Raw genomic sequence first — 15,696 nt, 5'->3', positions numbered from 1 at the left:
CACTGGGCCTCTGTCTTCTGTAATGACTCAGAATATGAGTCACGGAGCCAGGAGCAGCCCGAGAGCAGACTGGGCACAGACCAGCACATTAACACACTCCCCTACTAGATGGTTTTCAAGGCATTCCACGAGACTCTGAACCAAAGCTTGCCCTCACAACACGGCATTTCAGCAGACAACGCCGTCTTTGTCTGCACACAGAGAAAGAGGGCAGACAGAAAGGGAGAGGGAGACAGAAACTGCCCTTTTGCAGTTTAAAAAGGGACAAATAATAGAGGACGAGGGGAGTGAAGAAAGGGGAAAGGGGCAGGGGAGGAATGTAGGTTCCTAAACAGGAATGTTATCTACTCTTTGGAAAGATCTCCAGGATCAGCTGTGCGCTTCAAGATTACTTTGAACTGGACCGGGACAGTTAATAAACATATGGGAAAAACAAGATGCACTTCACTTGTTCAGCAGCAGAGATTTAAAAAGGGCATTGCCCTTTTCTTCATCACCTCTGCTTTTCACCAGGGAATTATAATGTAGGTCTAAGCAATAGGTAAAAATCTATCTGCTGACATTCAGACATGATTGTACAGCAACACTGGATTAACAAGGAACACATCAGGAATTAGCTGTCAGTTAACAAAAAGTAAAGTAGGTTATGATGCAGAATAAACAAAGCTATAGTAAATATTGATAAGATACCTGAGAACAGATTCATTAGTGACAAACAGAACAAATGAGTAGTTAGATATCGTTTCTTGAATTGATAACGGTATTAGTGAATAGTGATACAGCTGTCTCGGGTTTGAAGGGTGCCTTCTCCAGACTCCATGTTTCAGCTCAGATGTTCAGTAGCATTTGTATCAGGACCCAGAAGATCACTTCAGAATAGTCCAATGATTTGTTCTCATCCATTCTTGGATGTTTTTACCTGTGTTTTGGGTTATAATCCTGTTGGAGGACTATGACGTGTGACACTCGGCAGCACATAGATTTACGACACCCTGTGTCAGATGCAGCAAAGCGGCCCCAGAACATAACCGAGCCTCCTTCATGTGTTACAGTAGCTACCATGTTTTTCTCTTTGCATGTTTAATTTTTGCTTCTGTGAACTTTGAGCTGATGTGACTTTCCAAAAAGTCTCAGTTTGGTTTCATCTGACCAAAGGACATTCTCCCAGAAGCTTTGTGGTTTGTCAATATGTGTTTTCTAATTTTTATGATTGCTTTAATTTATGCTTTCAACAGCGGAGTCCTCTGCGACCGTCCACTTTGGCTCAAACAGTGACTGATGGTGTGATCTGACACTGATGTAGATTAAACCTTGAAGTTCAACTTCAACAAAACATAATCATCAATAAGTATTAGTTACACATGGATTAACTTCTATTGATCGCTGTCATTTTACTTCATCTTTAACGGAGCAAACAGAACCTTTCTTTGCAACATGCTGTGTATGCATGTGTACCTTCTTATCAGTTTATCATTCTCTCTACCCAGGATTAAGAGTTGAGTCATGTCTGTGCACTCTCTGTACAGCATGTTCAGGGTTACGACAGAAGAGGAGCAAAAACCTTCCCTCGGGTACTAAAGCAGAGCAAAGACAGTGAAAGCAATGTTCTCTGACACACACGCATGTCAAAAATGCAGGGCCCGGACTCGCCCGAGCCACACCTCAGTATTTGTTCTTAAAGCTGCAGCTCCAGGTAAGAGAAAACAAATGCACACTCATCTGAGGGTGTGGCACAGCGAGCTGTGTAATAGGGTGTGTGTTTATGACACTGGCGAAACATGTAGCCTTGGGATACTGATAAACCCACACACACACACACACACACACACACACATGCAGGTTCAATCAGTTTCACAATCGTACTCAACTTCAAACCCAAGATCTTTCACAACAGATTAGAGCGTCACACTTTCTCTGAGCACCACTGATGTAAGCAGATGGAAGCTCACCTTAGAATTCATTTCTGAGTGACTACGATTTAGATCAGAAAGATGGATTACACTGTTTTCAGATGAAAACGCAGAACACCTTGAGAAACAGCACAGGTCTAACAGAGGTTCAAGAGTGCAGCTCATGGAGCTTTTCTCAAGTAACAGCATGCCTGGAGCTGGGTATGCACAGTAGCATTTCTTAAAGCAGTTGTTTGACATTATGTAAAATGTGCATGTTTGCTTTCTTGCCAAGAGATAGATGACAAGATTGATACCACGCTCGTGCCTGTGTGGTAAACATAAGGCTATAGCTCCTTGTCAGCCTTCTTATCTATCTCTCAGCAAGTAGGAGCTACACTTCCCCTTTAGGAGGACATCATCAGTTCATTCGTGAACTCAAACCCGAGAGAAAACTTCCACAACTTAATCTCTATTTTAAATAATATAGATCAAATAAAAAGAAAATTCTACTGCATTGATTCCTGTCTGATAGGAGATTGGCGAGATTAAAGACTGTTTCTTCATGAAACGTTAAGATGCTGTAGTGTGGTGTGAATGGTGTGTGTGTGTAAAACAAACAGAAAGCAGAGAGCTATCCGTTCGCAGTCAAGTGACATTGTGGGGACAAATGTCTAATTTACAATGCCCCATGTGCATCTCCTCTTCACACTATTGATTTTACTTCTTAGCATGAGCAGGGTTTTTACTCATGGTTAAAACATAAAGACACACACAATGCAGCCTGTAACAGATCCTCTACCCGTCCTGATGAGTGTATTGATTCTAGGAGTAATTGATGTCCTCTCTCATGCAGCAGTGCTGTAACACCCTCGAGACAACTGCAACTCTGCTTTTCTACATTTTCATCCTGAATGAGTAGTGTGTGTGTGTGTGTGTGTGTGTGTATGTGTGTGTGTCCCAGCCCTGGCCAGAGGATGTAATATGAGATGGCCATAGTTATGGTAGGGGCCCCTGTGTTTTGTCCAGGTGTGCTTCAAAAAGGTAAAAGGTAGGTGGAGGGTGAGGACACCTCCTCCCGACAGATTCAGGACAGATTTATCTTACAGGGCAACATTCAAACCACAGCCTCTCTCTCTGATAAGCTGTGCCTGATTTCAGTGAGGAGTGTATTGTTTTATTACTTTTCCTCTCCTCAAATTTACAAAAGACTGACTGTAGTGTGTCTCTATCTTCAGCCACTGACCCTCACAGAGCTGCTATAGCATCACAGTAGACTTTTCATTGTTTCTATACTTTTTTTTAGATTTAGAATAGATACATGTGTGACTTAGGAAAAAGTCCCTACAACAATCTATCCCCCCACCTATTATCTTGTCTTCAGGGGATACACAGACACACATAACGTTCACACCAGTGCATCCGAAACGTCCATAACTTAAAGCTGGCGGCTCAACAAAACTGGTTCCCCATAATGCCTTTGCTTTGGCAACCACAGAGAGTGATATAAAATTGAGTAGAACTAATTGTCAATTCAGACACACACACATTCACACACACACACACACACATAAATACTGATCGCTTTTAATGGCACTCTGGGGATTCTGGCATGGACCTTTGAACTTGTGAGGATTGTTTTAGAAATTCCTCCACTCTTACACCGTTCCTTTGGCTCCACAGAGAACGCTTCCTTTCCTCTGTTTGTTACTTTACTATACTCTACATGTAGAGTATAGTGAAAAGAGAACAAAGGAAAAAAGTTTTATGTAATTTATGTCATTTGTTTGTGTCACTGTCCACACATTAAAACAGAGTGTCACATATTGTATAGTAGTGGTGCACAGAGACAATGATATCAATATTATTAGCGCTGTGCAGGCTGCGTCTCAGCTAATACAAGATTATCTTGGTGATTTTAAAATAAATTAGTGTAGAAGTGAAGCTAATTGAGGGTGCATACAGATCAAGAAAATAACTGTTGGGGTAATTTTGCTTCAAGAATAAAGGACAAAGAAATATAACACTTCTGATGTCGCCACACCTCCCAGTGAAACACACACACACACAGCTACATAGGTATTGCTTTGAGCTGTGTAACCAGTTTTTCTCAAATGCAGACTCTGAGAGAGGGCTTGGTGCAGGGGGAGTGCACTCCACTGTGTGTGTTTATGTGAACGTGTGTTAGTCTGAATTTCAGAAGGCAAGAGAAGCAGACAGACACCATTTATTAGAGGCCTTTTAGAGCTGCCTTGGGTGATGCATGCCATCTATACACACACACACACACACACACACATATTCACACACAAAAAAAAATGCAGCGCTAGTCTTATTTTGGAAGTCGACTTTTGTTGTCAAAGGAACAAAGAAGCACAGAGGAGCCAAAGAGAGACGCCCACAAATCAAGGGATGCAGTGACAGCTTTGGTTCTATATGTGTGGTCAGACAGCACCAGTTCATGCCCCCTAGTTAACAGTTTTCTAGAGTACAGAGAAAGTTTTCCACCTTGAAAGCGTCAGACAGGAGGAAACCTCCCCTATGTCGGTCTGGTGACTTATGTTTACAACAGTCTTTCTCAGGAAAACACACATTGTTGCACATTAACTGTAACTTGTGGCCTAATGCACTCATTTGACTCCAAACGTTCTTCATACAAACTCGGTTAGCCTCACAGACTTATTAAGGATGGATTCCAGTAATCTCTGTTTTCTGTTCCATGTATTTCTTGGTATCTTGTTATCTGATGATCTGTTTGAAGAAGAATGGGGCAATCGTTCAGGTCGATGGCAGATTATTTCAGCAGACATTAGTAGCTCCTGGCAGTTACTCCTGGCCACCTGACTTTGGTCATTCCCTCACATATTTTTTTTATAACCTCACGGACATGCATGGTCGTCTAATCACTTTATGATCCTCTGTGCCACAGTCAGGTTTAGCTGTGCAGTGTTATTGCACTATTATGTATTGTAACTATTGGCTGCAGTCTTACAAAATTTGCTACCTCGGGGGATAAATAAAGTGTTACCTTACCTTATTAGTGGAGACACATTCGTGCTCACATAGAAAAGATTACTGTCTTAGTGTGGTAATCTTTAAAGTAACTTGTAGCCTGTAGCTGCATGCACTGGTACAGTGAATGTTCATTACCAACTAACAAACTCAGCTGTTTCTGTTTGGCCTTCAGGTGCTTTGACTAAGTCCCTACAGAGAGGGTTACTCACTCAGATTCAGTACATGCCATCTGTGCGTGTGTGCAAAACAGATTTGCCTCCACAAGTCTGAAAATAATACATTACTTTGTTAACGGTACATTTTTATTAGGTCACCAAGGAAACCAAGAATTTCTGTGGTGCACCTCAGTTAAATCCCAGTTAAGTGTGATGTACCACAGTCCAACTCTCACACACATCAAACAATGTAGGTATGCATGCCTGGAATGTCAGATTGTGGGTGAAAGATAACATCATGGTCTACACATCCGGTAGGATATGTAGTGAAAGAACAAGTTAACATAGGAGATGGTAAATATGTTAACACATACACTCAGGTGTCCTCACACGTGGTGCACTGTATGAAGAACAACAGATGTGACAGATGCGATGTCTGCACTGTTTCATGGCGCGATGGCTGAACATCAATTATGAACCTGACTATGATTATACAGAGATAAAGATGTAATAGATAATAAATAAATAAATAATAAACATAATAAACATCTGATCTGGCACACCCGAGATCCAACACTTCGTGGATGCCAAAGTAAAAAATGTTCAAACCTAAACACACAAAAAAATAAAATGTCTGAAACATCACGCCTTGTTAGTTAGCATGTGATAAACTTGTCACTTAGGCCTCTAGAGAGCGTTTTATAATAGAGAAAGAAAAATGAAAACATGTTTAGCAATAGTTAATCTAGTCTGCGTACGTATAACCGTGAGAAATAGAAACTATTTTGTACATTAGTGGATGTATTACTTCAAGTGTGACTACCAAACCAGGGGAGGATTCACAGGGGAACTGCCGACGAAGAGCAGAGAGCAGGAATGAGTCCCAACATGCACAAAAAGAATGAGAAGCAGGAGAGAGAACTCAAGACCACAATCCTACACCTCACTCCGCCACTCCCTGATCTTCACTACCCCTCCCCTACTCACCCTAATACCAACCTTCTGCGCTGGGCCTTTACTTTCTCTCCCTCTTACTGAGAAACCTCTTTGTCTTTTTCATATTTTTTACAGGATGAACTTTAATGAATCATACACTGGTGGGAATTGTTCCAATGACTCCCGTTCTGCTCAGAACAGCAAACACTCCCTCGGCTACACACACCCTGCAACATGCCATAAAATCAAACGGTTGGAGCTGGATTACTTCGACAGATAACTTAAGTTAAAATACGTGAAGAGTTATAAGTTCAGTTCAGTGAGTTAAGGTGAGTTTTAAAATCTGATTGGGTTTAATGAAAAGCCGACTAAATGCACATGTAATCCCTATATTGTGCGTCAAATAAATCGATGATGTATATTTCACTTTCTGGCTGGACATGACCACACTCTTAATTAGCTCACCCACCTTTATTTGTATAATCCTTCCTGTCCCACCCACTAACTGGCACTGGCATGAGCACAGAAACACACACATTGAGTACAGACATGAACACACAGAGCATGTTGGCAGGAAGTGGAAACACACCCTGTGGGCTGAAATCCAATTTCTGCTCCTGCGTGTGTGTTTTTTTTTTTCTTCTCTGAGGCATGTTCATCTCAGTTATAGTTGTATTATGAAATATCAATGCAAAAACACTGCATTCCCCTTAGCCACACAGAATTATGGTCAGACGCTCTTGAGAACTAGATCTAATTGTACTGAACACATTTGTCATTTGCACTTCAGTGAGGAATATGAGAAACCGCTATTATCAGCTATTATATAATGTACCCAGCTTTATCTTTTTTAATCCACCTGCAGACAAAATATACAGATGGTATAAAGGAACTGGCAATACAGACCAAAATATGTTATGCCAGGAATTTCCAACCCCCAAGCAACATTTTCATCTTCAGTTTGCACGCATTTCTTTCTAGCTAGTGAAATGTGCACTGGAACTAAGATGTCACATGGTCTGACGGTACTAGAAAAACCCTTGTACAATCATGGTAGGTGGTTGATAAGCAACTTTCAACAGTAATGTATTGATCATTAATGGTTTATATTAATCTAACAGTGCTGATAATAAGATAAAAAGACATTTATTACAGTGCGCTTTTTCTTCATGTCTGTGAGCCACAAACAGATTTTTGTTGCTGTTCATCAGGTGGAAACAGAAAAAACTTCAAGTCTTTTGCAGATGACAACTTGCTGAGGTAATTTTTGTTAGTATCCGCTGCCATCTACTGGTTAAATGTGAGCTCACCATAGCTCCCACTAAATCAGTGACCATATATAGACACTAATATTTGATATATATACTGAATTAAACATCGGGACAGAAAAAAAGAATAAAATTAACAAATGACAAGTGAAATTTAGTTATAGTGGTTGGTGGACAGGAAATTTGATATCATCTCTGTATCTGGATTACATCTGTATATTTAACATGATGAGGTTCAGCTACTGTTTATTATTTTTTAGAAGTTATATAACTAACTGATGCAGTGAGTAGCTTCTCATCTCTTAAACAACCATGTCGGATAACGAAGAAAATTTATTTGCATGAATCAAGCAACTAGAGATTGATGAAACTACTAAAACTGGGTTAAGAATTGTCCAATGGAAGATCATATGGTCTGATGAGTCCAGATTTACCCTGTTCCAGAGTGATGGGAGCAGAGAGAAGAGAGGAAGGTGAAGTGATGCACCCATCATACCTAGTGTCTACTGTACAAGCCTGTGGTGGCAGTGCTATGATCTGGGGTTGCTGCAGTTGGTCAGGTCTAGGTTCAGCAACGTTATGTGTCCAAAGAATGAGGTCAGCTGACTACCTGAATATACTGAATGACCAGGTTATTACATCAATGGATTCTTTCTTCCCTGATGATATGGGCATATTCCAACATGACAATACCAGGATTCATCTGCTTCAAATTGTTAAAGAGTGGTTCAGGGAGCATGACTCATCATTTTCACACATGGATTGACCACCACAGAGTCCAGACCTTAACCCTATTAAGAATCTTTAGGATGCGCTGAAGAAGACTTCAGCAGTCTGACTCTCCCATCATCAAAACAAGATCTTGGTGAAAAATTAACGCCACAGGAATAAATGTGGAGACATTGAAGCTTATCAAAACGATGCAGATGTGTGCTGTAATCGAAGGTAAAGGCGGGCCAACAAATATTGGAGAATATGGTCATCTATGAAACTGATATTCATCTATGCCTGCATAAATGCATAAGTAACAACTTCATCTGTGCACACAGTACAATCAAAAATGAAAACTACTCACTCAAATTTAATATGATACATCTATAATAAGATAAGTTAATTTTATTTATTGTTTACACTTTACAGGTAGAATGTGCAAGTGTTTTAAATATGTGTACATGAAGGACAATTCAAGTCCTTGTAAAAGAGTTTCATCATAAAAAACACTGCTGACATAGCTGGTCAGCAGTTAACAGGTTTCTCAGCTCAGAGGTTGCTCTCTTCTGGCAGTTTGGTGAGAATATCCACTCCATCGGATGTGATGACCACTGTGTGTTCAAACTGAGCTGATCTGAACAAATGAAGACTTATTATTAGAAGCCTGTTGGGATGTAAATCCTGGCAACAGCAGGTCAGCTGGGAAAAATGTGCAAACATGACAGCTACTATCACACAGTCAATATATTTTTGTCTGTCCACCACCTACCTTTTATCATCTGCAGACACTGCAGTCCACTTGTCCTTCAGGATTCTGAATTCAACAGATCCCTCCATCAATATGGGCTCTACAATTAACAGACAATATCAGCTCTGAGCTTGTCCACGGGTGAAGCTTAATGTGCTCACAGACATAAAATGTAACTTACCTACTGTGAAAGCCATCCCTTCATCCATGGTCATGTCATTGTCATTGGCTTAAAATGAAAATAAAAAGAGGACTTAACTTTTTAAGTCTGCTATTTACATCTTTTGTTCTGTACATTCTTTTTGTTTTTGTTTCCAGTGCAGTTTTCAGTATCTTCACAAACTAAACAAGGCCTCTTCTGAAACACCTCAGCACAAAGTCAACAATCATGTAAGGAGACTATTAACCTATGTTTATAGTCATCATTTCCAGACAATCCATACTTGTGCATACATGGTTACCCAACCCATGCTATCCCACAAAGTATTTTTGGCAAAATTCGAATTAAAGAAAGAGCTGCTTAACTTTCAACAGCTGGCCAGGGTGTTAATGCAAGCCGCTCTCCAGTACCACCACTCACTTTTCCACCCATCACCTGTTGTAAGCTGTAATGTTCTCTGAAATCATATCAATACCTGCCACATTTATCTTGAGGGACTTCTATATTAGCTATGAACTATTTTGCGTTAGAGAGATATTTTAAACGCCTAACTATATATCAAACAATTTTCAGTTTGCTTCTGACACTGTCACACTACAGTGTTGTGCTCATCATATGTTGTTTGTCTAATATCACTTCTTATTCTGTAAACCTTGTGTGAGAAAATAAGAAACAAGTAAGGATACGTTTACAAAAGTATTCTTTCTTGCCTCACTGTCTTGGGTTAGGTCAAACAAACTTACCATGGTGCCAGATCTCAGGGTGACAATGAAAGTGGGAGCCTATTCCATGTCCAATGAAATAAGGACACACTTGGAAGCCATTGGCATGGGCTATTTCACTGCAAACAGTACAAAGATATATTGTTGGTCAAATAAATGATGAATGAATGAAAGGTGTATATAGTTTACATCTGTAACCATTATATGTATATTTTGCCTGTATGTAACCTGATTGTGTTTCCTATAACACAGAGGTGTGCACCCGGCTTGCAGGCAGCAATGGCCTCATCTCGGCAACGCCTGGCAGTTTTCCACCAATCGCTGCCCAACCTCATCCACCTGGCCAATCAAGAAGGTTTCTGAGGTGTCACCATGGTAACCATCCAAATACACCTGCCAGGAGTCAGTGCAGAAGTCAGTGACAGGAGCAGTGTCGCTCTGACTGATGTGAGTGTGTGTGGTTGTGTGTGTTTAAGAGAAGCAGCTTACAGTGACATCAATATTGATTATATCTCCATCTTGAAGTTGCCGACTGCAGGACAAAGACAATAAAAAAATATATAGATATATATTAGATATTTAATATATAGATATTTATTTATAATCAACATGTCAAGTCAGTGGTTGTGTTTACTATGTCCCTAAGGAGTGAAAAAATTATAGTTTTTTTTAGAGTCCTGCCAATTTACCTGTCTGGTATGCCATGACAGACCACATTGTTCACAGACGTACAGACCGACTTGGGGAAACCCCCGTATTCAAGAGGGGATGGGTAGGCGCTGTGCTTGATTGTCTCCTGGTGAACGATGAAGTCTATTTCATCTGTTGTCATACCAACCTGCAAGTCACAGGTTAAAATAGTTTGTTTTCTTGTTTTTCATAACATAAAAACACAAACAATATTTGTGGTAATCAAATGATGACCTTCAGACTGCGTCCAGCTAACAGCAGCACATGTCTGGCTAGCTGACATGCTCTTGCAAGGCCTTCAATCTGCTCTTGATTTTTGATCTCTATATAGTCGGGCCATTCTGGGACCAGTCTATTGCCGACATAGTCAGGTCGCACAATGTGCTACAGTCAGAAAGAAGTAAGCTCAGTTAGAGACAGATATCAAAATACAATATTAAGTGGTAACTTTTTTTTCAAGTGCCTATGGGTCTTAATTCATGTGAACTTCATCACAATAGACCCCCCGCCCCTAATCAAAAGAAGAAATGTCAAGTTTCAGAACGCTCATGGAACCACTGCAACACCCTGGTTTGGTTCCAGCAACAACAGCAACTCTGACACTTAGCATTATGGGAAAATTACGCATGTCTAAGGTACCTTGGGTACTGCATAGGCAGGCTTAACAGTAGCTGGGCGAACTACATTGTGAGAACTTTTCCACTTCCGCCAGAAGAAGTGCCGATGTTGCTGTGATAATAGGGCTGTGGGAGGTTCACAGCTCCTTTGGGTAGAAAGTCTCTGCAGGATACCACAAAGTCCTGAAGAGAAAGAAATCAAGCACAAAGTGATCTCTTTACAGACAGATGTACAAACATAACTGCAACATAACTGTTTTTTAAATTCTATGTACTATAAAAGCCACGTCAAATACCACTAACTAATTCAACAGCTAGAACATGATTCAATTATTATTAATATCAGGAAAAATGTAATGGTTACGTTTCTCCTCTGTATGGAGTATCTACACATGAAACCACTGAATGTCCACTTTATTAGGTACACCTGTATAACCTAATTAATAAAACAATTATGCCATTAATTGTATTTGTATAATATACAGAATAATTATTGATTGTTTAAAAATGTCGTGTTGTGCTGATGAAATGATATGATTATGCACTGAGATCATACAGTGATTAGTGATGGTGTTTTTGATACTGTACTGGCCTCGTGTATGTAAATAGGAAACTCTCGTTTCAACATATTGCTCTCAAAGTCCAAAACACCATCTAACTATAAATTCATTAAAAGACATTGAGCTGAATTTCAGTTTATAAACGGAGCTCGGGAGTCCACACGCTAAACGGTACATTAAGTCACCTAGCAAGCTAACAGCGAGCATGAACACCTTTACGGTCCAAATATCAGAACTGCTATCGCGAGTTAAGATATTTCTTAAGTAAGTCATCTACTTATCCGTTACATGGGGACCGTCGGGGTCCATGCAGACACCCTTACTAGCAGAAACTTTGTGTGTGAGTGTGTAAAAGGTGTTAGCTCAGTACCTGCAGTGCAGCGCGTCGCCATGGATTTTTATCAGGGGTCACATGGTACGGAAGTCACGTGACGCACACCAACCAATAGTAATAGCAATAGTAGTAAACATGGAATGAGTAGGATTTATTTTATTTAATGTTTTTATTTTATTTTATTTTATTTTATTTTATTTTATTTTATTTTATTTTATTTTATTTTATTTGGTTTTGTTTTATTTTATCATTGCGTTTTATGATTAAGGTTTTGCCAGGAATTACTGTAATTAAGTGCGTTCTTGATGCCAGATTGATTTTCAAATGGAATTTGAAAAAGGAAATAAGGTTTTGAAGTCCTGTACAGATTAAGATCTCACCATGAATCTGTATATTAGATTCATGCAATCTGTACCAGACCTAGCCCCCCAGTATCACGTTCAAAGGTTCCCAGAGAAATCCCCTCAGTAGAGTCCTAGCTGTGTTGTTATTTCTCTAATGAAACCGGAGCGCAGGTGATTCAAGCTGTCACTGGGAGAACATGCAAAAACCTCTTGTTTTTAGTTGTCTTTTCTTCAACAGATGATGAGCACATTTGCAGCTTCTGCAAACTGCATGTGTAAAATGTCCCTCATGACCTGTCCTTTTCATCAAAAGCCCTTTCAGTTGAAGTTTTGTTTGGGCCTCTCCTTCGTGTATCAAAACTCCACAAAAGTTGCCTATGTGCACTTTTCGTAGATGTAAATGACCCCATTTTGAAATATTTTATCCGGCATGTCTTCTCTCTGCACGATCTGGCTATTGGCTTTGATTGTGCAGTGATCCTTCAACAAATAAGACCAGTAGTGCCCTTCGGACGCGGTTAATTGTCCGTGGCAGATGACAGAGGACAGTCTGTACCGGTGTGTTGTGTTTTCATCCACTGTGAACTCCATCAGTTCAGGTGGAGTGGCGGGATACATGTCCACTGCTCCACTGTGATCTGATGGAGGCAAATAGCAGGTCAAGACGTCAGGGCAGCTCCACACCTGTCCTCTCTCTGTGGATCCGCACGCCTCGCACGGCTCTGAACCCTGGCTTTGAAGGACAGCACGCTTCAGAAGATCGCAGATGGTGTAGTGTTTACGATGTCGTGGTAAAAAACAAATATTGCCCGGGTTTGGGCTGCTGGGTGCAGAGACTCCACAATGTGCGCACCTGTGTTGCACCTCAAGTGTCGTGTCCACTCCGCACCGACGGAGCCAGGTCAAGAACGGCTCCAGCAGCTCGACGGGGTCATTCTGGCCAAACAGGCTCAGATGTGGGATGTTTGCACTCAGTTCTTTTAAAACATGGCACAGGTCTAAAGAACTGAAGGCTCTCCCTGGGTGTTTGAGGGCTGTCAAAAACAGCTCTGCAAACGCCGGGGTTGCAGACAGTCGCGTCAAAGGTTCTGCGGGGAGGTCTGCCAATTTCTCCCGCACAACCCCCAGGTTGAGCACCGCCTGCAGGGATGCATTCATCCAGCAGTTGTTGAAGGAGTTGGAAAACCTGCAGACGCTGCTTGTTGGGTCGCTGGCTCCTGGATTACACCTGGAGGCGTGGGGGGGTGCATGCGTTTCTTTGCAGACAGTAGCAGCTTCAGGTGCAGTGGTGGTTCCCTCGTCAATTCTAAATCCTCTCTTGTCTCCTGGTTTCAGGTATTGGTTGAATAGTGTCCTCACAGCTGTGGTCACTAAACTACCCACAAAAAACCCCACAGTTAAAAGGGGCATGTTTCTGTTTGTCAGGCTTCTCTGTCGTCCGCGGCTCTGAGTACAAACTCAAAATATGAAGTGAGAGAAAACTTTGGTTAATCTAAGGAATACTGTCCTGTGAGATTATGACGTAATAAAGGACAACATCGCTTTGTTCTCCAAACGCCATGCGCTACGTCACATTCTGACGTATACGTAATCTTGGAATTGAAACACTGTGACGTGGGCTGCAGAATGGAGCAGGGTCACATGTAACTATGGCAAGGGTTGTTTTTTGTTGTTGATTTTTACTTTTGTAAATTGTCCCAGGAACGTGGTACCAACAATGAATATTGTTGAAGCCATAAGTTCTTAAAAAGCCAAACACTGTCCAAAACAAACATCAGCTGAACTGATGAGGAGCCTTTAATTCTAGTTGAAAGGTCCAGGTAGTGGAGGCCAGATCACTGCCTAATTCAACATTTATAGAAGAAGGAAGGAATATATCCACAGGAATAAAAAGAATGATGAAAGTCTTACTATGCAGGAGTAGTAATATGTGGGTATCTCCAGCTCTTATATTACCATGATTATTAAAGTTACAAAACCCTGACTAGTGTGGCAAGTAGTGCATGTAGTAGAGGTACAGGCCATTACCTTTATTAGATCACTTTCTATTTCAACACATTCATAAACCAGCCAAAAGAATGAAGAAATTCTTGATAGGAGTAGGAGTAATAAAGTGCTCATCTCCATCCACTTACTTAACAGAAGCCAAGACTGGGGTAGCAAGTAGTGCAGGTAATGGAGATACTGCAGTAAGTCACTGTAGATCAGTAGTTCAGTGACTTCACAACATTCAAAACGCACCCAAAAGAATGAAGAAATTCTTGATATGCAAAAGTGAAAATTGAAGTGGCCTTCTTGAGTCAAGGCTTAGCAAAAAGTAAAATACACGCTCTGCAGCCACACTCCCAACTGCTCAAAACAAAACCCTTCTGCAACTTTCTCTGCTTTCTCTAACTTTTTTTGCACTTACACCTCGTGAAACGGAAACAGCAAATAAAAACAAACAAACAAATATAGTTTGTTTCACTTGTAAGTCGCTTTAGATAAAAGTTTTCAAATGACTAGAAATATCATTACAGCATAGGATTTTTTATTTTTTTTTATTTTACCAGTAGAAGCTTTAATATCAATAATAAATAAACGTGCTTTAGACTGATCACTCAAAGAAACTATAGATTATATGGTTAAATATAAGACTGGGTGAAAGCCTCAAGAAAGAGTAAAGAATGAAGAAATCCTAAATGCCCCAAAATTATAATTGTAATACTGTAATAATTCTTATATTCAGACTTAATAAGAATAATTGAAAATATCTGTAATGTGACCTAATAGGGACACTGTGTACAAGGCTGTTTTTTTATGTACAATTGGAGATATTCCAGATACAAGAATTTACAGAACATGTTGCCCAAACCAGTAGTAGTAGTATTAGTATTGTAGTAGTAGTATTTTAAGCCTGGTGAAAGTTTGCAAACTGCAACTTCAACCACACCTCAGTGTGAAACCAAACATACCCTTGAACATGTCTGTATGCACACAAGTTACATAAAAGAAGCTATGACTGGTGCAGGTAGTGGAGATACTGCAGTAGGTCAGTGTCTTATCAGTAACAACAAACACTGATATCTCATATGGACGCCTCTCAGAGGTCAGAGAGTTAAGCTCACATCCAGCAGTAAAATAAATAAGAAGTGAATACAATTCTGATCTGAAAATAAACAACTGCTGCTGGATTAGTGAACAAAGCAAACATGGATTGAGGCACAGTGATAAGAAAAAGAGGAATAATCCATTGGTGTAAGAGGCCATTTTTACTGACAAAAAGCCTATTTGACAGTGGCACAAACATTAAAAACATCCTGAAACAGCAGCAGCAGCAGCAATTTTTAATTTAGACATAATCCATGTTACAGCTGCGGCTCACCTACAGGTGAATTGCAGTAAGGACAGTAGACCTATAGTAGCCAACAATGGCTCTGCACAGTTGGCTTATGGCAGTGTGTGATTTAACTATGCTGCCTTTTTATAACCTATATTCCTACTTCTTTTCTTCTTCTTACTTCTCCACTGATTTCTGCTTGTGAAAAGGGATCTTATCTTTTACACA

At 40.4% G+C, this 15,696-nt stretch overlaps 1 protein-coding gene across 1 annotated transcript; it reads right to left on the bottom strand.

Annotated features, from left to right (window-relative positions):
• Window positions 1–8,354: 8,354 nt before the first annotated feature.
• On the bottom strand, window positions 8,355–11,879 carry metap1d (methionyl aminopeptidase type 1D (mitochondrial)). The gene is given in 11 exon segments (XM_026373721.1): window positions 8,355–8,608; window positions 8,744–8,822; window positions 8,904–8,951; window positions 9,626–9,723; window positions 9,833–9,912; window positions 9,914–9,997; window positions 10,094–10,136; window positions 10,294–10,442; window positions 10,529–10,678; window positions 10,934–11,094; window positions 11,842–11,879. Coding segments are annotated over 11 exon segments (999 nt in total). The 5' UTR covers window positions 11,864–11,879; the 3' UTR covers window positions 8,355–8,523.
• Between the last annotated feature and the right edge of the window lie 3,817 nt (window positions 11,880–15,696).

The sequence above is a fragment of the Anabas testudineus genome, chromosome 17 (genome assembly GCF_900324465.2).
Source record: "Anabas testudineus chromosome 17, fAnaTes1.2, whole genome shotgun sequence".
Lineage (NCBI taxonomy): Eukaryota > Metazoa > Chordata > Actinopteri > Anabantiformes > Anabantidae > Anabas > Anabas testudineus.
Note: the sequence above shows the minus strand (reverse complement) of the source record. Positions and strands in the feature narration are given on the sequence as shown.